General features: G+C 48.1%; 2 protein-coding genes across 2 annotated transcripts; both read right to left on the minus strand.

The window, feature by feature from the left end:
• Window positions 1-5,790: 5,790 nt before the first annotated feature.
• Window positions 5,791-10,520, minus strand: LOC131289495 (cleavage and polyadenylation specificity factor subunit 1). The gene is made up of 5 exons (XM_058318770.1): window positions 10,352-10,520; window positions 9,740-10,280; window positions 9,423-9,673; window positions 9,142-9,323; window positions 5,791-8,969 (listed from the first exon to the last, which is right to left on the minus strand). The coding sequence occupies exons 1-5, from the start codon at window positions 10,518-10,520 to the stop codon at window positions 5,793-5,795; spliced, it is 4,320 nt and encodes a 1,439-aa protein (XP_058174753.1). The 3' UTR covers window positions 5,791-5,792.
• Window positions 10,521-16,528: 6,008 nt separating this feature from the next.
• Window positions 16,529-19,454, minus strand: LOC131285392 (uncharacterized protein DDB_G0290301-like). The gene is made up of 2 exons (XM_058314247.1): window positions 17,622-19,454; window positions 16,529-17,564 (listed from the first exon to the last, which is right to left on the minus strand). The coding sequence occupies exons 1-2, from the start codon at window positions 19,174-19,176 to the stop codon at window positions 17,260-17,262; spliced, it is 1,860 nt and encodes a 619-aa protein (XP_058170230.1). The 5' UTR covers window positions 19,177-19,454; the 3' UTR covers window positions 16,529-17,259.
• Between the last annotated feature and the right edge of the window lie 4,988 nt (window positions 19,455-24,442).

The following is a 24,442-nucleotide window of genomic DNA, read 5'->3' on the forward strand; positions in this document are numbered from 1 at the left end:
CTTGACCGTGTCGGACCTGAAAACTGTCTCGTTGGTGTGCGTCCAGTGGTCACGCTTGGCATTCTCTGGTCGCAGAATGGATCGCATCCGATGCATTGCATGTCCAAATTACACAGAAACAAATCCGCTAAAGGAAACTCAGCGACGGTATCGCCATATTCGGTTCAACGAAAGCGACCGAAAAGGCGAAACTGACTTGGAATGCATTCAGTTTTTGAAAAGGGTTAACAAATTTATTGTGAGTTTAGATGTGTCGAACTTAAAAGAACCTTCAGTAATCAAGCGCATCTTACTGGAGGTTCCAAATCTGAGGATCTTATCGATGCACAAAGGTACTGGTTCAATGCAGTTGCCGGTGTTTCAACAACTTTCCGACCTGCATACATCGTTTACCAATACGTCTATCAGCATGTTTGATATCTGCACCATCGCTCCAAATCTTCAGAGAATCAGCCTGGACTGTAATTCAGATTTCGCTCTTAAAGTGTACAGGCACTTCAGCCCTCAACTGAAATCGGTGAAAGTATATTATGGAAATAATTTTTATGCAGATTCGTTTTCTGAAATTACTTTTCCGGAGCTTTTGGACATTGAGTTATTTAACGCAGCTAATAAAGATGAAGGTTTAAGTACAAATTGCGCTTTCTTAGCTGGATCAAAACATCTGCAACGTGCAGCACTTCAATGTAAGGTAAATCAACCGATCGTAAACAGTTTGGTGCAAAATTGCCACAACATCATTTTCCTTCGCATCAGAGTGGACAAACTAGGAAGTGGTTCGTTTCAAGGATTGGCAAATCTAACAAAGCTTAAAGTAAGGTGGAAGAATGTTAAAACCATGAAAAAATTTACTTGTTCACAGTCACAATATGTTTTGCTTTTCTATTGCAGACCCTTGTACTGCTTGGCGATTTATATTACAACGTATTCGATCAATGTAAACCGATTCCCTCGTTGCAAGAGCTGGATTGTCGGGGCCTAAGGTTTCGTTGCGGATGGGAGTTCATCATAGCGTTACCAACAACGATGCCTCATCTTAGTAAGCTGATTCTAACATTGAAGTATTTAATGGACCCTCAATGTCTTCAATTTATCTGCAATCACTTCTTATCGCTCAAATGTTTAACGTTTTATTGTTGTTCAGAGGTGCGTTGGACGTTTTTTTTTACAAATTCAATATTTGATGAAACCATTTTGTTGTTGTGTTTCAGGTTCCTAATGAATGTTTTGAACATTTAGATCGGCTACCTAATCTTGTTGAGTTGAATTTAATTGGCATTCATCACATGGATGATTTCCTTCAAAATATTCCATCAAATAAAGTTAACGTACTCTCGTTTCGTGAATGCCGAGGGGTAAGAAAACAGCAGTAGACTACAAGATTTTACTGCGCTAACGTTCCTTTTCTTTTTCCATTTCAATGGGCTATGCGTTCTACATGCGGTTCTTGACATACCAGTCAACTGACGATGGCCTCCCATTGATTCCTCAAGTGTTTCCGTCGCTGCACAAGCTTAAAATCACCTCTTGTCGATCATTAACAAGGCGCATCGAAGACCTACGTGACCTGTTGCCACGGTGCAGTATAATTAATTTGATTATTAATAATAAGCATGGATTTTACCAAAACCCGTGGTAATTACTTTAGCCTTTAGCCTTAGAAAACCCTTTGATTAATAAAAAAAAAAGTTCGCATCATTCATGTATTTCGAGTTTTCACCTCGAAAAGAGTTCCATACACTTGTCTTCTTTCTGAAGAGAGTTACTGTGACCTACTTGCGGACGGTATACTCATAGATTACTATAATGGGTCGTAACTTTACCGTTGAAATGGGAAGTCAGACGCCAGGATAATAGTTTCAGCAGTATCCAATGTATCTAAATTCAGCAGCATCGACCAACCTGCAGATACAAGATGGAAACTCCATTTAAGATCTATCAATTGCCTAAATCCAGCGATTGCAGAGGATATACAAGACAGTTCCTCTCCCTGTTAGATATAAAAATGCTCAGGAAGGCTTTTGGCCCCATTTGTGAGAAGAGTCAATAGACGAGTCCATATAATGGCGAGTTCAATGAGATGTCCCGAAGAATCGACAAGGCTAGAACGTGTCTAAGCAGCCAGTAAATCTGACATACGGAATTGGACCAGTTTGGTGGGTGACCGTGAGTGATTTAGGTAGGAGATCCCTAAACTATTATAAAAAAGAAAAGAAAAAGGGTCGTAGCTTAGGGTCGGTCCTTGATAGCCGACACCCGCGACAAAGCTACGCTACCAATACAGTAGTCGTGGTGGGTCACCCCAGCGAATCGACTGATGGATATTGTTGTGGAGACGCAGCTTCATCATCCACTGGAAGCTACAACGCACGCAGCCATCCTTCCACTCCCGGGAGCTGCCTCATCCGTACCGTATTCGTCCATCTTCCACGCGCAAATCATTTTAAAGTGTACTTGTCTAAACGTTAACATATAGATAATAAAGTACTTTTTAAGTGTATCATAAGACACAACAGATATAACACAACAATTGAATGTGCAAAGCGGTTGAGGTATTCTTGAAGGAGTAAGAAGTCGGAAGGAGAGGATATGGGAAGGAATAATTTTACATCGTCAGCATACAGCAAGTGCCCGTTATTAGGCACCATACCAAACACCCTCGCTGATCTCCAGCAGGTTGCAAGTGAGGATGTCACGGGGGGTAAGAGCAAGACCCGTAGGGCTAGAGGCCGCCGACAGAACCTGGCCAACGAAAACCGCTTGGAAAGTGCGTGGCGAAAAGTTTACAGAAGCCTTGAGGAGAGAAAGCGGTCTCTGCGGTGAGAGATATGGAATGGGAAATGCGGGAAGAACCGCGCCGGATGCCGGATGTTAAAGTACCCCCAAACAAGAAAACACATCGAGAGAATTAAATTGTTTCTAGAAGTATTCCTTCCATCCTTTTCACCATTGTCCACATGGGAAAGTAAAATCGAAATAACAAACATTTATTATTGACATGAAATTTTGTAATAATAAACTACTAAAAATATCGCGAATAATGAAAACCATCTTAACACAAACAATAAATAATAACATGGTATCCTTTTTTTGAAAAATTAACTTCATATCAATAATTGTAACGTCCCTTTTTTTAAATTGAAGACATTTCTGGCGTTCAAAAAAGTGCTCGAATCAAATTTTTTGATAACGCGCTGCGTTGTCATTCCCATACAAAACGAAAAAACTCACCATTTCTGGGTTGAATACTTGACGCGGTATAAGAACCTCTGGATCGGTAGAGCTTGAGATACTACGGCAACCGCAGTCTGTGTGACGTGCTCGATTGACTGCGTGTAACGCGGCCTTCAGTCTGTCAAAGTTTAAAGTAACGAAAAACGCGACGTCCAGAAGGTTCTTCCCACTATTCCTACAGAACGAAATCGTATGATACTGTTACTCTATATTTCAGTTGTGTTTCTGCCATCGTTGCTGCCTTTTCTTTCAGTTGAGTCAATTCTACGCATTTACGATGGATACGTTCAATATTTTAGCGATTTTGAAGCCAAAAGATTCATCAGCTCTCGAAATGGATTCTTTTACCAACCAACGGATGGGAATTTGTGATTTACCAGAAGAAGTGAGTTTTGATGAATGACACGTGTGTTGCGGTTCAACATCCTTTTGGTTTTTTTTAGCTCCTCGAAATAATGTTCGACTACTTGGACGTATCCGACCTCAAAAATGCATCTTTGGTGTGTCGTCAGTGGTCACGCTTGGCATTTTTTGGTCGCAGAATGGATCGCGTCTGGCTGAACGTAGATAACTGGTACAAAAGACCACACAGAACAAGTCAGCGACAGTTTCGCCATATTATGCTCGGCAAAACCTATAGAATCGATGGGACATTCATTACATGTTTGCAAAGTATCAAAAACTTTGTAGTGAGTTTAGACGGTTCGAAGATAAAAAGACTCTGGGAACTCGAGCACATTCTACAGGAGCTTCCAAAGTTGAAGGCTATAACGTTGCAAAGTGGTTACGGTTCAAAGCAATTCCCGGTGTTTCAACAACTTTCTGAATTGATTATAATGGGTGTTATGTCAAACACATTCAAAACGGTTGATATCTGCAGCATCGCTCCAAACCTGCAGAAAATCGTCATGGATTGCGATTCAGAATATGCTCTGAAAGTATACAGGCACTTCGGCCATCAACTGAAATCAATGGAAGTATATTTTGGATCTTCCGATGGTACCTTCGTACTTCCGTTTTCTGAAATAGTTTTTCCGGAACTACGAGACATTACTATCTACTGGCTTGGTGCGAGTGACGGCATAAATAGCGCGTTCTTAGCTGGATCAAAACATCTTCACCGTGCTTCACTTCACTGTGACGTTAGTCAACCGATGTTGAACTGTTTGATGGAAAATTGTCCGGAAATTACTTTCCTTGCGATCTATTCGCAGAAGATCGAATCATTTTCGCTGATGTCAAATCTGACTAAGTTGAAGGTAAGTTTAAAGACAGATGAAACCATTCTAAAAAGCCTGTTGAAAGTCACCATATGTTTCGCTCTTTTCTTGCAGACACTTCATTTGTATGGCACTCGTTATGATAACGTGTTTGAGAAATGTAAACCGATTCCCTCATTGCAAGAACTCGAGTGTCAATATTTCGAAAGGGATTTGAACACATTGGAGTTCTTCGAAGGATTACCAACGATAATGCCAAATATCAACAAGCTGATTCTGAAAATGGATTATTTAGACGATAACTGCCTTCAATTTATCTGCAATAACTTCATATCGCTCAGATGTTTAGAGATAATATTTAGATTTGCGGTACGTTACACTTGTTATATTCTTGTTTTTTCAACTTCGCAATCTTATTTAAAATGGAGAATGTTGTATTAACAAGTTGATTCATGTGTTACTGTTTTCCAGATTCCTAATGAATGTTTGCGGTATTTGGATCGTCTACCTAATCTTGTTCAATTGAAATTGTTTAATTTTTCCGATAATTTGTTTCAAAGTATTCCATCAAACAAAATCAATGAACTATCCATAGCATCCAAGACGGTAAGGAAACGACCATCGACTTCAAGATTGAACTATGCTAATGTTACTTTTCTCTTTTTATTTCAATTGGATATGCGTTCTACTTCCGGTTCATGGTATACCAGCTTAATGACAACCAACTCTTACTGATTCCTGAAGTGTTTCCGTCGCTCCACAAACTTAAAATCTATCATCTTGCATCTATAACAAATGCGGCCATGGATAAACTACGTTCCGCATTGCCAGGGTGCATGATCATTTGGAGCCCCTTTTATCACAAATTTTAATATTTTGATACTTTTGGTGCTTTATAGCAAAAACACACGTGAAAATGTTTTTATTAACATTCATGTCCTCTACTCAATATTTTTATCTAAATCCAAGTAAATACATCGTCATCATGTTACCACCATTCGAGTCATGATCTTCGGCAGTTCCATGATGTTCGGTTATTGTCTTCGGCGACGGGTCTTCATCGAAACGAATTTGCTTAACTGATGCTAAACGTATGATAATTATACTCCAATAAAGTTAATCATGACAATTGAACACACCAACACGGTTTAAGATTGTAGAAGTTGTCTGAGAATTGAATCACACCGTAAACCAACCCTGTTACCCCTGCACCCTTTCTCACATGGTTAAATAATAAAATTACAATTATTTTAGTTTAAATGTGTACCATTGTGTAATTCATCCAGCTCACGTGTTACTGTCCGTGCATGCAACTCACATGCACAGGCAACTGCCTGCTCAGAACGCATGCGTCACGTGTTCGATCTCCATCAGGTCGGCGCAGATCTCCTCGATGCGCGTGCCGATTTTCTTGGCCACCTCGAGCTTCTCGTTCGCCGGCAGCTCCAGAAAGCTCCACACCAGATCGCCGTCCACCACGCAGCGGCTCGGGTTGATGGGCAGTTTACGCGTCTGCTTTATCGTCCGGTACGCCTTCGGATTGAGGCCGCAGGTGTGCGGCGAGTGCGTGAGCAGTACGTTCTGCAGCATGAACAGCCGGCGGTAGGTTTTCTCCGGCAGCGGGAGCACGAACCCGAAGCCACCGTCCAGCGTCGCGAAGTACGTCGTGTGCTTGTTGTCGTAGTTGAGCGTACGCTTCATGACGTCCGACTCGTGGAAGTCGCACTGCACGCGAAACATGGCGTTGATCTGCTGGCCGAGATGGTAGTCGCTCTTGCGCAGCAACCGCTGGCCACCGAACGATTCGCGCGACTCCGGTTGGTGCATGTAGGTGATCAGATTGCACTGGTCGTCCGACACGAGGAAGCCCAGGTTCGCGTTGTCCACCACGTACTCCACCTGGTAGACGTTGAGCGGATGGTAGTCGCGCGACACGAGCGACAGCGTCCGGTACTCCTCCTGGTAGCGCAGCAAACTGACCGACTTGTACACGTCCGCCACGAGGATGAGCGACTTGATCGACACCATCTGGTGCACGAAGATGTTCGTATCGATGAACGCCACCCCGACCAGATCGTCGTCCTTCATCTGCCACAGGTACACCTTCTGGCCAACGGCACCCACGAGCAGGCCGCAAACGTGCGCGATCGCCGACACTGGGCCCTTCTGCTCCTTGATGATCACCTCCTTGAACTTGTGCTTCGTGAGCGGTTTACCCGGTTCCGGCACCACCTCGATGATGTCGTACAGTAGCAGCCGGCCGCGGGATGTAATGTCCTCGCTGTAGTTAAAGTTCGTCCCCACGGCAATGTACTCCTTCAGCCCGGAGCGGGCCCCCTCGTACGAGAGGCTCACGTTCTTCAGTGCGATCACGTGCTCCCACTCCTCGAGATTGATCGACGTGTCCGGGACCGTCTCCCAAGCGGTCGGGTTGACGAGTACCACCGAGAACCGGTGGCCCATCGGGTAGAGGAACCGCTCGCCCTTGTTCTCCTCCGTCAGCTCTTTGTCCTCGCCGTTGAACCGATAGTACTTGTTGCAGATCTCCTCCGTGTCCATCACCACGCAGTACACCTTGTTCTCCCGGTGGTACACGATCTGCTTGGGCGAACTGCGCAGTGGGATCTTGCGCACCGGCCACACCGAGTCGTACGACAGGTAGGTCGGGAAGATGGAGATTTTCAGCTCGTACTGCTCGTCGAAGTAGAGGAATCCGCTCGGGCAGTTGACGTTGTTAAACGGTGCGAACGCTTTCATGACCGTGCGCGCGTACAACCGGTGCGTGCGCAGCTCCCCGTGGCCCGTGAGGAACAGAAAGTACGGTTTCTCGCCGCACACCGCCACGCCAGCGTAACCGGCCACGTTGCCGAAGTACCGTAGCATGGAGATGTTTTCGTACAGGACCTTGGTCGAGCGCAGCTGCTCGTCCCCGTCCGCCTGCTCCGGATCGACCGCGCCGGCTAACCGCGCCGGAACGGTACGGAACACCGGACAGGTGACGCTCGTCGGGACGCGCTTGAAGCGCAACTTAAGGTGCCCTTTGGCGTAGCGAAACACACGATAGATCAGCAGGTCGTGCTCGAGCCGGATGAACAGAAGGGGCCGCGAACCGTAGCTCCCGAGGGCCACCATCAGAATCTCCTTCGGCAGCAGCGACGCGGTCACGCCGAATGTCGACCCAAACGCACTGGATGCTTCCTCCTGCGAGGTGCCCTTGCCGAGCGGCAGCGGGACGAATTCCATCGAATCCGACAGCACCTTGTTCCCGTTGCCCACGTTGGTGATCAAGTAGACGAGCTTGAGATCGGGCATGGAGTAGATCTCGAGCGTGCCGTTCTCGCGCGCCGCAAACAACCAGTAGGTCGGTTTCACCTGGTGCATGTACTTCATCCAGAAGTCGGCATTACCGCCGCCCTTGCTCGCGATCGCCATGTCCGCCATCGAGGTCATCTTGAACGACCGGCCCGACTCACCGTACAGCAGGTCCTCCTCGTCTTCGATCTTCATGTGCGGTTCCGGTTTCATCGAGCCAAAACCGCTCGAGTACGCGGAGTACGCGCCACTTCCCTTCCCGCTCAGATCGTACACGTCATCCAGCTTCTTGGTGAACAGCCCCGAAACATCCCGGTAGGCGCTGATTGCCAGCACGGCCGGCGACGGGCTGATCGTGTTCTTGTTCACCGCCAACCGGGGCGTGCCCTTCCCTTCGCGCAGGGCCAGCGTAATGACGCGTCCCTCCGACGAGCGCACGCACACGTACGGATCGACAATCGAAACCGACGCCAGCGGGCAGCCGAGATCGATCGGAATGTTTTGCAGCAACCGCGTCCCCTGCAGCAGCCGAATCGATTTCGTCGTCACCTGCACGATGAACCGATTCGTGCCGATGTTGCCCACGTGAATCGTTGGCACGTTCGTGGCGAACCCGGTGTTCTCGATCTCGTTAATCTCCTCGCCCGTCTGCAGAACCATCGTGGCGTTTTCCTGCGACAGTATCATGAACGCATGCGTCGAGATCCCTTCCTCCGGCTTCCGGCCAGCCGCCTCATCGAACACCGTCCACACGTCCAGACACCCGGACAGCCCGAACGCCGTTATTACCTGCGGCTTGATCGAGCTCTGCAGCACGCACAGGGCTCCATTCTTCCCGTGGCCACTCGACGTCACCACCTCGACGTCCAGCTTGTTCGGGACAAACTGTACCTCCGTCTGTTCTTCCAGATCCTCCTCGCAAACGCGCTCCCCGATGGCCATGTGTGCGATCGGGCCAATGTTCAGCACGCTGTCGCACACCTCGAAGATGTAGCTCGTCAGCTGCACGGACGTCTTATAGCCACTGCCGTACACCTCCAGCTCTTCCTCCTCAAGCCGAGGTCGCTTCGGTTCCTTCTCGACCGTTCCGGTCGTGTCGTCGATCGTTATCACGAGACTTTCGTCCTTTTCCTTGAACCGTAACAGCAGCGAGTTGCCCAGGCGGGACCCCAGAAAGAGGTACTCATCTTCGCAAACGCATATCTGGAACGGAATTTGTATTTGTAAATTGAAAAACAATGTAACTGCATTGCTGATTGCCTTATGATTATTAACTTTTTAACATTTTAAAATCAACCTTCAAATTAGTGAAGAAGTGTAAAAGATATGCATCTTCTCTAATTTTTTGTCTTGATTACGGGTTCCGGTTACTTACACAACTCGTGAGCACACTCGCTGCTGCTTTACTGAAGTGGAAGTTTCTCACACTTCGCATGGAATCGGCACAAAGCGTCAGCACGTACAGCTCGCCACCTTTCAGGGAGAGGACCAGCTTTTCCGTCTCGATGAAGCAAACCTGCGCAGCATCCAGACTAATCCGTACGCCATCCTGAGGTTCTGTTTTGTGGACGAGGAAAAACAGGGAATGGATAAAAGTGATTAATTAACATTTCAAGAACCAAAGAAAAGAATCTATTGGATGTGGTGGGAACTTACTCAACGGAAAACTTGTGCTATGGTCTGCGCTGCTGTTCAAACTCACGCCGTACGGTGGGACACTCTGGTTGAGGTAAATGAGCGAATTAACGCACATGATTAGACATCCTCCGATCGGTTTATTGATCGGTATTGCCTGCAGGCAGTCGAACGGTAAACTATTAACCGTCCATATCACCGGGTGGACCCGCTGTTGGATGTTGAGTGACAGTGCCACCATCGTGCAGGTATCAGAGCGTACAGCAATTCGACTAAAAGCCGGTGACATTATGTTAGTAAAGTAAACGAACATTACACCCCAGCTCACTCTAACTTACCCCGGGAAAGTTCGCACCGGTTCGTAAAGAATCAGCAACGTCGGTTCGTAGTATCCGTGAAGAAACTGAACGTCGATAACGTTATCAATTTTCTCATCCAAATCCTTCAACTCAATGACGTACGACGCCAAGATGGGTGTTTTCGCCACCAGCTGCGTGGGAGCCTTTTTGATCGGCTTCACATCCTGCAACTCGATCTCGTCCAGTGAGCTGTCCTTTCGGAATGGCAGCACCACCAGCTTGCGGCCGTATACCAGCATCACTGCACACCGATTGTCCGGATCCACGCGTACCATCGGAATGTGGTAGTGACCCGTCCATCCGCCCTTAATGTCCTCATCCTCGAAGTAGTGCAATGACAGCGTTTTGAGATCGAAGTTATCCGGATCGAACTGCACCACGGACAGCTTGGCGTCCGGGAAGCTGATGAGCAGGGCGTCCCGCTGCGAACCGGCCAGCGAAACGGATTGCATGGACTTGATGTTACCGGACAGGCGGTACGATGCCATACATTCGAGTTTCATGTTTGGCGGCCGGGAAGCTGAAACATATTCCATAAACCGTAAAACGTAAACACGCTTTTCCATGAACACCAAAGAGGCCGTTTCTTACCCGTGTATTTGTCCCTCGTAGCCGGATCAGCGTCCGGGATGACCCGGTACACCTTGAGCACGTTAGCGCCGCCGGTAACGAGAGATTTTTCATTGTGATTGAAGAAATGGCATGTCAATGAAAACTCCACCGCCGTCGCTTCGTGCGATTGTTTGCACAATGAAAACATGGTAGCTCACAACAGGCTGCAATTTAACACTGCTGTCTCCAGAATCGCTGGATTATTGCATCGATAGGTGCTGTAATTGTACACGCTAGTTAAGTGTAAGCACGAGTAAAGTGTTTAAACCAAATAAAACAAACTCCTTCGTATTAACAAAACAAATGCTCTGAAACTAGTGTTGGCAGAACGGGATTCAGAAGATTCAAAGATTCGATCGCTTGGTGGATTCGACAGAATTGGATCCCACTTGAAGGATTTGGATCAGATTTGATTCCCTTAAGTTTTTAAACAGATTTGCTTTCTTTGGAACTCAATTTGATTCAATGTTGACTTAATCCTAATCTATTTAAATTTGATGTGGCTCGCTTCAGTCACGAGGAGAGTTTAATCAGTCACGTAACGAGTCGACGTAGAGACAATCAGCCTTAGCCTTGTTGTATGAATTTACTGAGATGAAGGCTGCCTGATTTTTTGTTTTGTTACATAAATCATTCAATTAATTCAATAAATGATAGGCATTTTCGGCAACAGACATATTTAGAGATCCGGAGCACAGAATGATATTGAGTCGAAATATTTGAGTCCCCTTCAGGGATTTGATATTCCCATCACTACTCGGCACCCTTGCGCGCCGGTTATTAGATAACCCCTGCAGCAACGGTTTATTTACTCTCGATGGAGTTTGCTGTCAAATATTACAACTGGTCACAATTGGTCACCTGGATGACAAAAATATAAACGAGTGCAACACGTGTTTCATTGCGAAAAAAACCGTTGAAAGTTTGATTGATTATACCCACCAAAATACAACATGGAATAATATTCTTAACACAGATTTTGAACCAATATAATTATTTTGAACCGACAATCCTAATGTTTTTTTCAAGTGAGAAACGGCTAATTTCACATGGCTTTGGATCACAAGCATAAAAAATGAACCATGAATTCTGAACTTATTAAAATTTTCAATTTATTATTACATTTAGTGGATATTTTTATTAATACCTATTTAAATACAGCATCAGGTTGAATGAGACTGGTAGATTGGTTAACCCCACACGCCGCTCATCTTAATCGGCGAACAAAACCAAGCCAAACCTATACTTACCAAAACGATATGCAAATAGGACAGTAAGGAAATAAATCCCGGACATGTTGCCTTCCCATCCTATCCTATCCTACCCTCCCGGTGTGATATTCGATTCTATTCCAATCAACCAAGCACGCCGCACACCTGTTATTCAGAACCCCGCGAAACGAAACCCGGACAATAAAAAGAACCAGTAGAAAACCAGTTTTCGATTAGCAGCAATTCGGTTGCCATTTGAAGATATAGATATATATTAAAAAATTCTTTCATACCTAACGATACCGTTTACAATATGCAGTGTATATACAAGTAATCCAATACATAAACATTTGCACGTAAAATAATAGGAAAGATAGGATATAATAATGATAATAAAAATATTTAAAAAAATAGAAATAACTATCATTTACATGCTTCCCACACACGTAATTCCGCTTAACGGCTAGTAGTGATGGTAGAATGGAAAACAAATTTCTTAGTTAACTATTGGCTAGAATGTGTTTGTTTGCTTGTAGTGTCATAATATAGTTTACGCAACTCTGTTCGGTTTCGATTCATTCGTCTTGTGGGTTTTCTATATTTTATCATATTTTAATATATATAATATAATCGTATCGCTTCATATGTTTTAAAGAGAACTTAAGCTACTCCTTAGAAGAAAACAAAAACGCCCGTCCACATATAGTTGATATTTCGATTATTCTATAATAGTTTCCATTCCGCTGGCAAATATAATAACCCTTCTTTCACCTACAACGTATGGTGTGTGCTAAGGAAATGAATCAATTTTTAATTGCTTCGTCTCTTGCGTGTTTCGATAGTCTCTAATTCGGCACAAAATAGTGCACCATACATCCATTAAGGACCAATAAGAAGAGAAAGTGGAAGAGAGAGAGAGCGAACTATCTTGTTTAACTAAATGTGTAAAATAAATATAAATATGTGACTCCTAAAACAGAGCCAGCCAATAATGAGAAGTGGAAAAGATAGTGCATAGTAACAGGGTTGTAACATTAAATAATTTCAGCGGCATCCACCATTCGTTGCTGCCGGTTAAAAGCCCAAAGTAATTTTGAAATCTGTTCCAGAACATAAAATACCAACGATTGAAAGTAAAATAAAACATGTACGTGTACGCTAATTAAGCCGTTCGCGTTTCCGTGGTTGCGCATGGAATAAACATTTTAAATTGTTATGTTTCTTTTCTCATTTTTGTCGCCCGAGCCGCAACAATCGGGCTTGACTGATGTAGTTTTTGTGCCCCCAACGTGCCCTTTCCTTCTTGTTCGTGCAATTGTCTTCGACGGCTCACGCTTTTTGCCGGACGACAGTCTCGCCAACACACTACACCACACAACACTGCACATGGCATAACATTTCGCTTTTTATGATCGATTGCATAAGTCGGGAGAAGGAAAGGGAGGACAGCGAACATAGAAAGAGGAGAGGGGTGGAAAACCACCCGAGATAACAAAATCATTTAACGGCAAAATTACCCCCTCCTTCGTGCGAGGGCAAATGTTACTTTGCCTTGGATTAAGCGCACTGGATGGCTTGTTAGGTTAAGTGATGTACTACCACCACCAACCACCATTCCTTCCCCACCAAAGGTCCAAAGGGAGCCGCGAGAGGGCTCCTCGTCGCACCGAAAAATGGTGCGAGACTCACGTATCGTTCGTGGACGATAGAAAAAAAATGAAACGAAATCAGCGTTAGAGAGACACAAGACTGACAAGAAATGTTACCGCGTGTTGCGCAATAGAAACCCCGTTCCCGGTTTGTTCCCCACCCCGTCTTTGTCTCGAGGGCATTGATTATGTGCGAATGTGGTACCTTCGCGTGCGCCTCACGGTGGCGATAGGCGTGCTGTGGCCCGATGCAAAGCGCCACAGCCCCGGTGGTAAGGTAAGTAAGTTACCCCTACGGCCGGATCGATCGAATCGTTACGGAATCATATTCCCCACGATCATAATCGGTCCACACTCCGTCTCTCTCGGTGTGTTTGATGGATGGAAGGGAGAAACAAATCAATCGTACCAATTTGGTAATCTCACTCCCACCCGAAGGGGAGTGTGAGGTCCCCGGAGGGAGGGGTTCGGCGGAGTCAGAGGCGAAGGAGTGTATACAAGTGTTTGCACTGAACCACGAAATAAGACAACGGTGTTGTTGTTTTTTTCCTTGGTGGCGCAAACTCTAACCTGCCCGTGTTCCCCCGCTTTTAGCGATGCAATGGTCACCCACCCACCCGCCCACTCCAAGGGGCGGTGGTGGTGTGCATTTGGGCAGACCACAGGCCTTTATGTAAACTTTCACTTTTTCAAAATCGCGGAAAACGGACCCGTCGCGTCGCACGGGGAAGATTATGTGCAAAAGCCCCCCATCACAATCCGCCTCCCAAACCGGAGCAAACTGAGGGAGATCGAGCGAGTGAAAGACACCCGACTTACAGCAAATGTTTCTCACCCGAACCGAAAAAGGGTCCAGGCCAAATGGAGGATGTATCGAGATGGAAAATTGCGATGGAAGGGGTGTCCCAAACCCATCTAACCAAGCTCAACCTCTTCCAACGGTGTGACAAGTATCGTCGATCGTCTTCGGCCGCGCTTGTGGGGATGTGTTGTCGCCCGCGAACGGGGTAAACCCAAAGCGTGTTGATGGCGGACGGTGAGGGTGATCCGCTTCGTCCAAAACCGGCCAAAGTTCATCGACATTCGGCGGCGGTGGTGCTGCAAACGGAAAACCCGCATCACACGGACGATCGAGCCCCACCAGACACCGGTTTTTTTTTCTTCTTTTTCCCACACTCGAATCCATAGTTCTTCACTTTCGTCCAACCGCGCGGGCTCGATTACATTCGAATAATGATTTCAAACGTTTTGGGGCCGTTTTCCGGAAACCCCGCGCGATTCGTTATGCGCGATGATATTCCACATTCACCAAAACCGCGCGGGGTGGTTTCGGTGTTAAAAATAGAAAATATCGCTCACACATCGCTCATCGGAAAGATGGACACAGCACGGAGCGGGGAAGGGGGCAAGCAGCGAAGGGGGAGGGGAGTTGGTATTTGTATAATGAATTGGCCACTTTTTCGACGGCGTCGTGTCCGAATGGGAAAAGCGCATACAGGAGGGCGTATAGACATAATGACATTTAACGTCGTCGAGTGCCATGTAACCGAGCAAATGTGGACAACGTAAGAAACCTTCTCATAATGAGCTGGCAAAATCGGAATGTTTGATAGAAAAAGTGGAGTGATAGCAAAGGAAAAATTACAAAAGTCGCTTCAAGGGTTTTCCAAACATTTTAAAATACTAAACGATAAATAGCCAGACCCAGATTTTATGCAAAAAAAAACGAGTGCATTTAGAAAAAGAAAAATCGGTTTCAACTAAAGAAGTTTCCTCATACTGTTCATTTGAACGGAGTAAGAGCATCGCGCCTTGTGTTGTTTGTGCTAGGGTAGTCTCATTAATTTTAGAATAATCTCCCCTCTAACGCTGACACAAACGACGTACGTCGTACTGGTTAAACTCTCCACAGTTGCCACCACATTTCATCGGCGCTTAACGCGTCCTGTGTCTCAGTCGATCGTCATGATCGTCGTAAACATATTTTTGCTGTCGGTCAAATTACTTCATGATTGATCTCATCGCTGAAGGATGATAACACGCTCATCCGCACTGTCCAAACAGTAAAATCAAATACATTTCGATCCCCTTCTCCGTCGGAAATGACCCCAATCGATTCCAAACCCATGTGGGCACATCTCTTTTCGCTTGCGATCGCGATTTTCTAACTTTCATCAGGCGACGTAACGTGAAACAAATGTGTTCGAGAGGAACGGAAGAAAACAAACCTCAATCCCTTTACGATGTTAATGGCGGAGTGAGTTTGGCCGGTGCAACCCCATGTCCAGCGTTCGTACGTGCCGTTTCATCAGCGTGGACGCCACGGTTGTCTGCGTCAGTGAGATGCAAAACCCCTCGGCAAAGACGATGTCGGAGCGCGCGAGCGCGGCTTTTACGATTAGCTCTTTCATCTTCTCATCATCCTCCGCTCCTTTCCTTCGGTAGGGAAAAAGGAAAGCAAAAAAGTGCAGTTGCACCAGCCCTGTCCAAGCAGCGGCGCCAATCGTCCCCCTCGCCATTGACAAACGGTTCGCGGACGGTGCGTTTCTGCTATGCTTTGTGTGCGTTGAAACACACAAACAGGCGACAACAGGCGCATACTTTTACACACCCCGAAAGGATGCCCAAGACAGTTGAAGTGGAGTGTGGCTTTCTGGGAGAGCTCTCCAGGGTTGGGTGGTTTCTCTTCTCCCCGTAACGTAACTGTGTTTTTCTTCGCCCCGTTGTCTATACACCAACATGTTAGCTGCAATCGGATTACCACCTCTGTATGTCTCTTTTTCTCTCTTGGTTTTTATTCCTCCTCGTCTTCTCTACAATTCAAATGTCTTGCCAAACGGAAAATGAATAAAGTTCACGCTTCTAGCTCGGACGCACTAAACCGCCACCGGATCGAAAAAAAGAAAAAATCATCGAAACACCTATTACTTCCTATGCTTACGATTTTCTCTCTGTTTCCTCGCGATAGCGATCATCTTCCCCCATCGTCGTACCCTGCCCTGCCCTCATGAGCAAGGGGATGATGATGCTACTGGAGTAGTTGCTTTCGTCCGTTGATCAGTCCCCCTACCCCCCGCATATCCCCTCCTACCCTATCTTTCCTTTCCCGTTTTTTCTCGCGACGTGGCAATGTTCAATAATAAATATCTTCCCTGCTCTTCGCCGGAAAACCCTACTTTAACGTTACCAACCAATCTTGGGAGGGGGCTTTTTGCCGTTGGATGATGGGTGGTACACGCTTCTTTTTCACCTCCCCCCCTCCCCCTTCTCTTCCTCCTAGCTTTAGCGTTTCTGGGGGTCTTTTTCTATCGCGCACCTGGTTTCTCCTGCTTCCGTTCGGCTTTTGGTTCTTCCTACGTTCCGAATGGTGTTTGTGTATGTTGGCCTTTTTGTTCGATTTTCGCGACGGTTTTTTAGTCCCGCTTTTGCTTCATCTCTTTCTTTTTTTCTTCTCCTGATCAGTGAAGCATGAGCATCCATGATGATGATGGTGATCATGCAAAGTACCGTTTTCACTGCCTCTAGGGTTGAATGTGTATGTGTGTGTTATGTTGTAGCACCAAAGACAATTATCTCTCCTGTTCGCCTGTGCTTGATCTTTCGATCGTGCCTTTCCCTCCCTGCCGCTCCCTGTACTGCTCCTCACCGCGCGATCAGTTATGCGTCGCGCTGCTTGAATAACTACAATGAATGATGGGGTGAAGTGAGAGAGAGGGGAGGGGATTATATACGTGTAGATAGTATTTTATCTTGGGCGTTACTTTAGAGGCACACTAAAATCGCAATCATCAAACTTTGCAGTTTCCTGTTTCCGATGAATGCTAATATATACATTAAAAATAAAACCCAAAACGTCGCACGCGGTTTTGATTCGATTCTCTTCCTCCTCCTCCCTGTTGCTGCTCCAGCTTTTTGTGTTGGCGTTTAACCATTAACCCCTACAACCTACTATCACGTCTTAGTACTCGAAGTAATTCCTTACACCACCGACGGCTCCACTACTGTCCAGTGCCTGGAGGAGCATTAGTTATACGGTCATCGTCAGGTAGCCGTGCTGTCCGTGGTGCTGCAGTTGGCCGGCCAGCAAGGAACCGGTGTCGGGCCGGGTATCCTTCTGCGCCTGGGCCGCACAGAAGTCGGGCGTCGAGACGGACCGGGACAGGTTGCCGAAGCTGAAGATCGACACGAGCGACGTTATCCGGTCGATGCTCTCGACCGCCGATTTTCCGACGACCGACTCCGGTTCTACCGGTGGTGATGGCCGCTCTTCCTCCTCCTCGCTACTCTCCCCTCCTGGTGCTTCCTCCGGCTGCTGTTGTTGTTGTTGGTGATCTGGCGATCGGTTCTCGCGCTCCGGTGAGGAAGGGGCGCACGAACCGTTGGAGTCACTGCCGGAGGTGGTAAGATTTTCCGCCTCGAGCTGCTGGTTTACGCACTCGGACAGTGCGTCGGCATCGCCCGGGCAGATGGTTTCGTGCGGGGAAGAGTAAAACTGTGGCTGCTGGCCAACGAGCCCGATCGTGGAAGACGGCAACGAACCGACGGACGCCGCCGGACGCACCTCGTTCGATCGGATCCGTTTGGTGGCCAGAAGCGCCAACGGGTGCTGGTCTGAATCGTCCGACTTTGCCGGCTCCCATTCGGTGGCCGACGAACGGCGACGCTTCGCCGGAATAATGGACGACCCACTCTCTCCCTTCGCCTGATCACCCTCCGTACGGTGTCTTCTCCGGCGCCGGTCCGATCCACGACGATCCGGATGCTGCTGCGGTACCACATCGAAGTAGCTAAAAGGTACCACCGCCGCATTAACACTACCTCCTTCCGTTCGTTCTTCCGGCTCGACGTTACGATGATGACAGGAAAGATCCTGGCACGTGGCATCATCGTCATCCTCATCATCATCATCCTCCTCTTCCTCATCATCCCCGAGGCAGCCGGCGGCAAACGAGGTGGCGTACGAAAACGCCCCGGAACTATGCGTGTCACCACTTTCTTCGCTCGTCGAGGCACTTGCTTCACGGTCCTTCACGTCCTCCACCTCCGATGATGCCCCACCGATCCACGGTGCTAGCGCCGGCAGCAGGAACAAATGTGACACGTCGGGATGCCGCTGCTGTTCCTCGCGGGACGACGCCGCGCCATGCTGCTGTGGATGGTGGTTCTCCTTCTCCTCCTCATCGTACTCCCGTTCCTCCTCCTCGTCGTCCTCTTCTTCCTCTTCCGACTCCGTTTTCGATACCGACAAGCTGCTGCTGTTGTTGTTGTTACTGCTATTGTTGTTGTTGTTACGACACATGTTGAGTGGCTCGAGGGGAAGCAGGCCACCGATCGTGGTCGGAAGAATGACGCTATCGCACTCGTAGTACGAGGTGGATGAACTTCCGGACGTTTCGCGACTTCGCTCCCCTTGCTCCTCCTCCTCCTCCGCACCATCGCCCCCGTCGTGCACGGGATCAACGAGGTCATCCTCGGTGGAAGACGACGGGGAGGAAGTGGACGTAGTAGATGCGGAGGAGGAAGAGGCGGCAGCAGCAGCAGCTGCGGCAGCCGCGGCCGCTGCCATCACCATGCTGTTGCGTTGATGCTGATAGTGATGCTCTTCGGACACACTGTTGCACTTGTTGCTATCGGAGGAATAGTCGTGGCCTTCATATCCACCATTCTGCTGCATCAGCTGGTGTTGCTGCTGTTGCTGCTGGTGATGATGGTGATGATGATGATGGTGATGCTGCTGCTGTTGCTGCTGCTGCTGCTGTTGTTGTTGCTGCTGCAGATAGTGTCCGTGCACGATGTGGTACGCTTCCTCCATGAAGATGTAGCGCGCCTTCTGGAGGACGGTCGCGACCAGCAGGTTCTTGTGCAGCGAGACGCCACCGCGGCAGACGCGCGATTGGGCGATCTTCGCCAGCGAAATCCCGATCAGCCGCTGGGCTTCCGCCATCGTTTCTATTTTGGACGCCGTTTTTACCGTTTCTTCTGCGCCTTCCTTTGGTCACGAAAAACAAACACAAAACCCCAAAGGCTAAACACTTTTTCTCGATCTGGTATGCACTTATTCCTTTGGATGATGGGTAGATATGTTCGCACCAACGCACACTTCGATTAAGGAGGCGCGCGCTTTTAAATCGCTCGACTCGCCAAGGACACAGCACACCAACACACCATGCATGCAAACTCGCGCAAGGCCACTGATCAATTGTAATGTAAACAGGTGTTCAACGGATGCACATACACACCACACACTGGCTCAAAAGGGTTGCATTTATTCCGCTATCCGAGGTGATGCACATTAAGCACAGACACACACGCACAACCTGGTTGTAGAATGCACAAAAAATAAGTTAAGAAACGTCGAGAAAAAATTAAGCCAACTCGACTCGATAATATACCACTCGCATTCCACTTAAAAGGGCTCGGAAGGGCAACCTATCCACACACACACGTTAACTCGTAACCGATCTATTCGAAGCACTTGCCCATTAATTACGCTTCTTCTCTTTACGCTGCGCCTACTAAGCGCCACTTGGCTCGTGCAAATTGATATTATATACACGCACACACTCTCGTTATTGCCACAATGACGCAGGCGGTGGCGCTGTCATTCGCCCTTTATTTCGATGGTGCGATGACGGCGAGCGGACGTCGTGGACGGCAGCCAAGCAAAGGTCGAAGATAATAATTGCCGATACGCCGAGATCCACGTCCGATCCCGTTGCTGCTCTCGTTGCGACTACCGATGCCGCGCCGGAATATGTGTTTCGAAACCCCGTGTCCCCGCGCTGGACACACAAGAAACGCGGAGGACCGCGTAATTATTATTCTGCTCGCTCTCGCACCACCTTTCTCGCCCTCTCTCTCTCTCTTTCTCGCTCACGCGCTCACACGATTCGGTTTGTAACCTTTTTTTTGTTGTGTTTCTTTTCGTTCCCCCGTGTGGTTCAATATGTTTCCTTATGCTCGCGGCGACCATTCATCATTAAAACGCACACACAACGCAACAACGACACCGACTAACGTCTTCGAACCAGCGTCAGGAAGAGGGAACGGGGTGGAAGGCTAATCAAATCGAATCGAGTTGGAATCGCGCACGTACACCATTAGCAGCCGGACCTTCTTTTTTCTTCGCGAATAGTCTTTTACTGGCTACGTATCGGATATTCCGTTCAGCCGCTGATTATCCGCTCGTCACGATGAATCAAACGGGGAAAGGTACGAACGGGAAATCGGCACCTATCGAATCCGGAATGCACGGAGTACTCCGATCGGTTCTGGCTCTCGAACCGCCAACTAGACGGTGATGATGTTCTACCGAAACCGCCAACTGAACTGCACTGCAAATGGCGAGCAATAATGGGATGCTGTTTGAGTGTATGCATGTGCCAAAAATTGCAAACGAAACATAACACAACACAGCACACTAACGATTCCGGTGGTGGTATATATGCTAATGGGGATGATGCAGCGCGGCGCAGTTCAATATCGCCCAACCGGAGAAGCAGGAATCTCCGAAATTCCGCCACGACACACAAACACAATATTATTCCGAGAAAAACCCTCCGAAACGCTACACGTACGTCTCGATGATTCAAAACGGATGGCAGAAGAAGAAAATAAAAAAAAGCACAGTACGTCGCGCGGATCGGAACAAGAAGATAACTCCGGGTTTTCGCTCTCTTGCTCTCGCAACGGACGGTGAACTGACTCACTCGAAAAACGCACCGACGTCAAGTAACCTTTTTCGCAAGAATTGCAGCAAAACACGCGTGTTCGCGCGTTTCTTTCTCGCGCTCTCACTTATGACCACGAGGCCCTTCGTGCGTCTTCGTTTTGCTTACTCTCTCTCGCTCGCTCTCTCTCTCTCTCACTCTCTGAATGTTTGGCGCGAGCCCTCGTCGTCGTCGTCGTCCGTGCACGTGTTCGAACGGTTCGGTTTCTGCTGCACGACTGTCCGACTTTGATCCGTTTATCGCGCGGAATACCCCTCTTGGGTGCATGCCACACACAATTCACACCACCGCCACCGCCACCGCCAGCATCACCTTCGCGCCGCTCTTCCCGAGCCCCGCGCCCTCGCGTCAACACCACTTCCGCTAACGAAGCAACATCAGAAACAACAGCATGCTTATGATGACGACGACGGCGACGATGCGATGCGGATGATGATGAGTGTGTATGAGTGTGCGTCTCGTAATCTTCCCGTCTCGTTCGCACACGCCTTCACGACGCGCGACGGTGCTCTACTGATCGCCCGCGGCACGCGGCGAAAGGGCACAGGGGTGCGCGGGTGAGGGAAATACTACACAGGAAGGAGCGCGCCGCTGCACCCTTTTGTTTACGTCGCCGCCGCCGCTCGCTGAAATTCTTCTCACACTCGCTTGACTAACCTTTCCCAAAAAAGCAAGAAGCAAGAGAGAAAAACAACAACAACAACAACAACAGGCACTACACCATTATAAACCGCACACTTATGCTGCCGCTCTTCGATAGATTATGCACTCGCGTGTTCGCTCCGGCATCTCTTCGCGGGGCGCGGGCTACCGTTTGTGTGGCTGTGTGTGTGTTTCAATGAGCCGCGATGGATTTCCCTTCCTTTCACCCCCTGGGGACGGCGAAATAGTGCGACTCCAACGGGTGTATGTGACACACTTGGATGACGTTTAAACGATGACTCGCGCGACGGATGAGGATTCTCTCGCTCTAATTTTTATCTCTTCTTTAACCGACCCGCAACAGATGCAAGCCGCGGGCCGCACATCGGGTGCAGGCGGGAAGGGCGGGCGAGAGGCAAGGTTGTTTGTTTACTCTCCGCTTCGCGCTCTCGCTACTCACCTCGCCCTCCACCCCACCCCCCCGGCAGCCTACTTCTGTTTTTATGTTGTATTGTGTTGTTCCGCTCACTTCTTCACGTCCGATTAGCGTTCGCGCCGATTCTTCTGGCTTGATGAGGTGTATGTACTAGGCGTGTTGTTTGGTGGCGGGTTTTCTCTTGCGCTCTCTTGTTTAATTTTAATCGTCTCACTCTACCGCAGAATTTGACCCCGCGCCCGCGCACCGCCCACCCCTTCCCCACGGACGACCTTTTTCTTGCTGCCGTTGTCTTCTTGCCGTGGTGGTTCTTCTTCTTCGCTTCTCTCACAACTAATAATCAAGTACCCGCGAGCGCGAACTCTACGTACTCTGACCCGTCGTGGTGCGGTCGCTTTCGGCACCCCTTCCCTTCCCCTTTCCCAGGGGCTGCGGAAGGCGGGTGTGGGTGTGGGACAACGGGATTTTGGCGTTTTTTTCCCTTCTTTCCGTGCAGTGGCAATGATGTCCAAGAAGCAACAACAAAAAAAAGAGCAACCGCGGGCCCCGTGTGATGTTTAGTGTCTTTTCTTGTGTCGTTTCGTTTTCGATTCGGTTGCCACACCGCACCACATAAATATACACACACACACACACACACAAACCTACAAGTATGCACAAACTCTCAAGTCAAACCGTGGGGCGTAATTGTGTTCGATCTGCACCGTTTGGGAGTCAAAACTGGATTGAAAGTATCCGCCACCGTGCGCTTGCATATATTTATAAACTTGTACTTGTAGCTGACGTCACGGCCTACTTTTGACGGTTTGTTGTTTCTTTTTGTTGTTGTTGTTGTTGTTCTTCTTCGTTTGACTTCTCTTCCCTTTGGCGGTGGAGCATTGCTTGCAATGATTGCCGCCTGTCTGTCCTCTCGCGCAGTCCGGTCTTTTCCGTTTGGACGGCGGCGCGGTTTTCCTTTTGGGCTCGGAAAACTCATCACACGACGGCCGACGACGGCCGACGACGATATCATATGTGCGCTCTCGTTCCCACCGCCGTCAGGGGGGGGGCGCGCGTGCGAGTCTGAGGTTTATGTGCATCGCATTATTGGGCGATGGATGCACCGAACGTCAAATCGCGATACGGCTCTTTCCGTTTAGCGTCTCTTGTTTTCCCCCTTTTCTGTGTTTTTTTTTGTGTTTTGAGCAAGCGGTATCGGTTTGGTTGTGTGCGTTTTTCCTTCGGCGCTGGCCATAATGTGGTAGCAATTAGGAAGAGCAGCGCATGCAACATGCCCCGACACACCGCTTCAAGTGGCTGGCGACACAGTGCAGCACGCGGGGTGCGAAAGGCATGCAGTTCTGCTTTTACCAACACACCGACACCCGATTACGATACGATTGTGGCCTTGTGCTGGTGGACAAAAGAAGGCAAATGTGACTGATGTGTACGACCGTACCCCCGGGGTTTTTGCTGGAAGGGCTTTTCGTTGTTTTTACGATGGGATGGGATTGCTGAAGAAGAGGATGGTTGGTGTGTAGCGAGAAGAATGGCTGATCAAAATAGATTGCTTTTGAAGACGCGGTCGCAAGAGTTTTTCCGTTCATCGATTGAAAAAGATATCATAACCAAAAAGGAAAAATAATTCGATGAAAGAGATTTGAGATAGATATTGAGGGTCAAAGAGGGTTTGTATCTTAAATATTATTCCTTCGAGAAAATGAAACGAGTGTGAAATATGCCATAACTCAAATAAAATCATTAATTTATGTAAATCATATTAAATTTCCGAAAACATCAGCGTACGACTTCAATATCGTTACGTCTAGTCAAGTTCCATTGATACAAGGAATCACATTGAAATGTCAATGTGTGTCCTTGATGTGGTCAACCTTTAAAATGCTAATTGCATCGCCGAAAAGATGCCCAAAACAATGTCCCATTCGCTGGTGCTTCATTTAATCCGTCAATAACCTTCGCGCAAACATTGAAATCTATTCCAATTACAACCATGGAAATGATAAAGCAAACGACGTCAAACACAGTCCGGGGTCCGCTTTCAAGGGCCATTTTGTGCGATGGCGTACACAGGGGCAGTGAAAACACGCACATATAACATCGTCACCCCTGCCACATCGTCGTACAAACCGGGGCAGATGGACGCGAGAAGCATTTATGGTTCGATCCGTGTATGCTTGCGTACTCTTCTGCGTGTTCTTCGGCTTCTCCGTTTTCTTCCCCATTTGCCTTGGTTTACGCGCACATCTTCACATCTCATTTGTCGACGCGCCGCAGCATCTCAGCTCGCTTTCGGCGAGCCCCGAATCAATCGAGTCGTCGCGCGCCTACCGTAAAACGCGCCACAAAACCGTGTCGCGCTAAATCCGAGCAATCCAAGCATGCCATCCGATCTCCGTCAATAA

This window comes from Anopheles ziemanni, chromosome 3 (assembly GCF_943734765.1).
Source record: "Anopheles ziemanni chromosome 3, idAnoZiCoDA_A2_x.2, whole genome shotgun sequence".
NCBI classification, from domain to species: domain Eukaryota; kingdom Metazoa; phylum Arthropoda; class Insecta; order Diptera; family Culicidae; genus Anopheles; species Anopheles ziemanni.

Bases quoted from the DNA above. Each gene is read 5' to 3' on its own strand.
- LOC131289495 (XM_058318770.1), bottom strand. From the start codon at position 10,520: ATGTTTTCATTGTGCAAACAATCGCACGAAGCGACGGCGGTGGAGTTT. The intron at 10,281-10,351 runs GTAAGAAACGGC...AATATGTTTCAG, and splicing joins TACGAGGGACAAATACACGG to CTTCCCGGCCGCCAAACATG. The intron at 9,324-9,422 runs GTAAGTTCCCAC...TCCACAAAACAG, and splicing joins TAGCACAAGTTTTCCGTTGA to AACCTCAGGATGGCGTACGG.
- LOC131285392 (XM_058314247.1), bottom strand. From the start codon at position 19,176: ATGGCGGAAGCCCAGCGGCTGATCGGGATTTCGCTGGCGAAGATCGCC. The intron at 17,565-17,621 runs GTGACTCCAACG...ACCGATCGCCAG, and splicing joins AAATCTTACCACCTCCGGCA to ATCACCAACAACAACAACAG.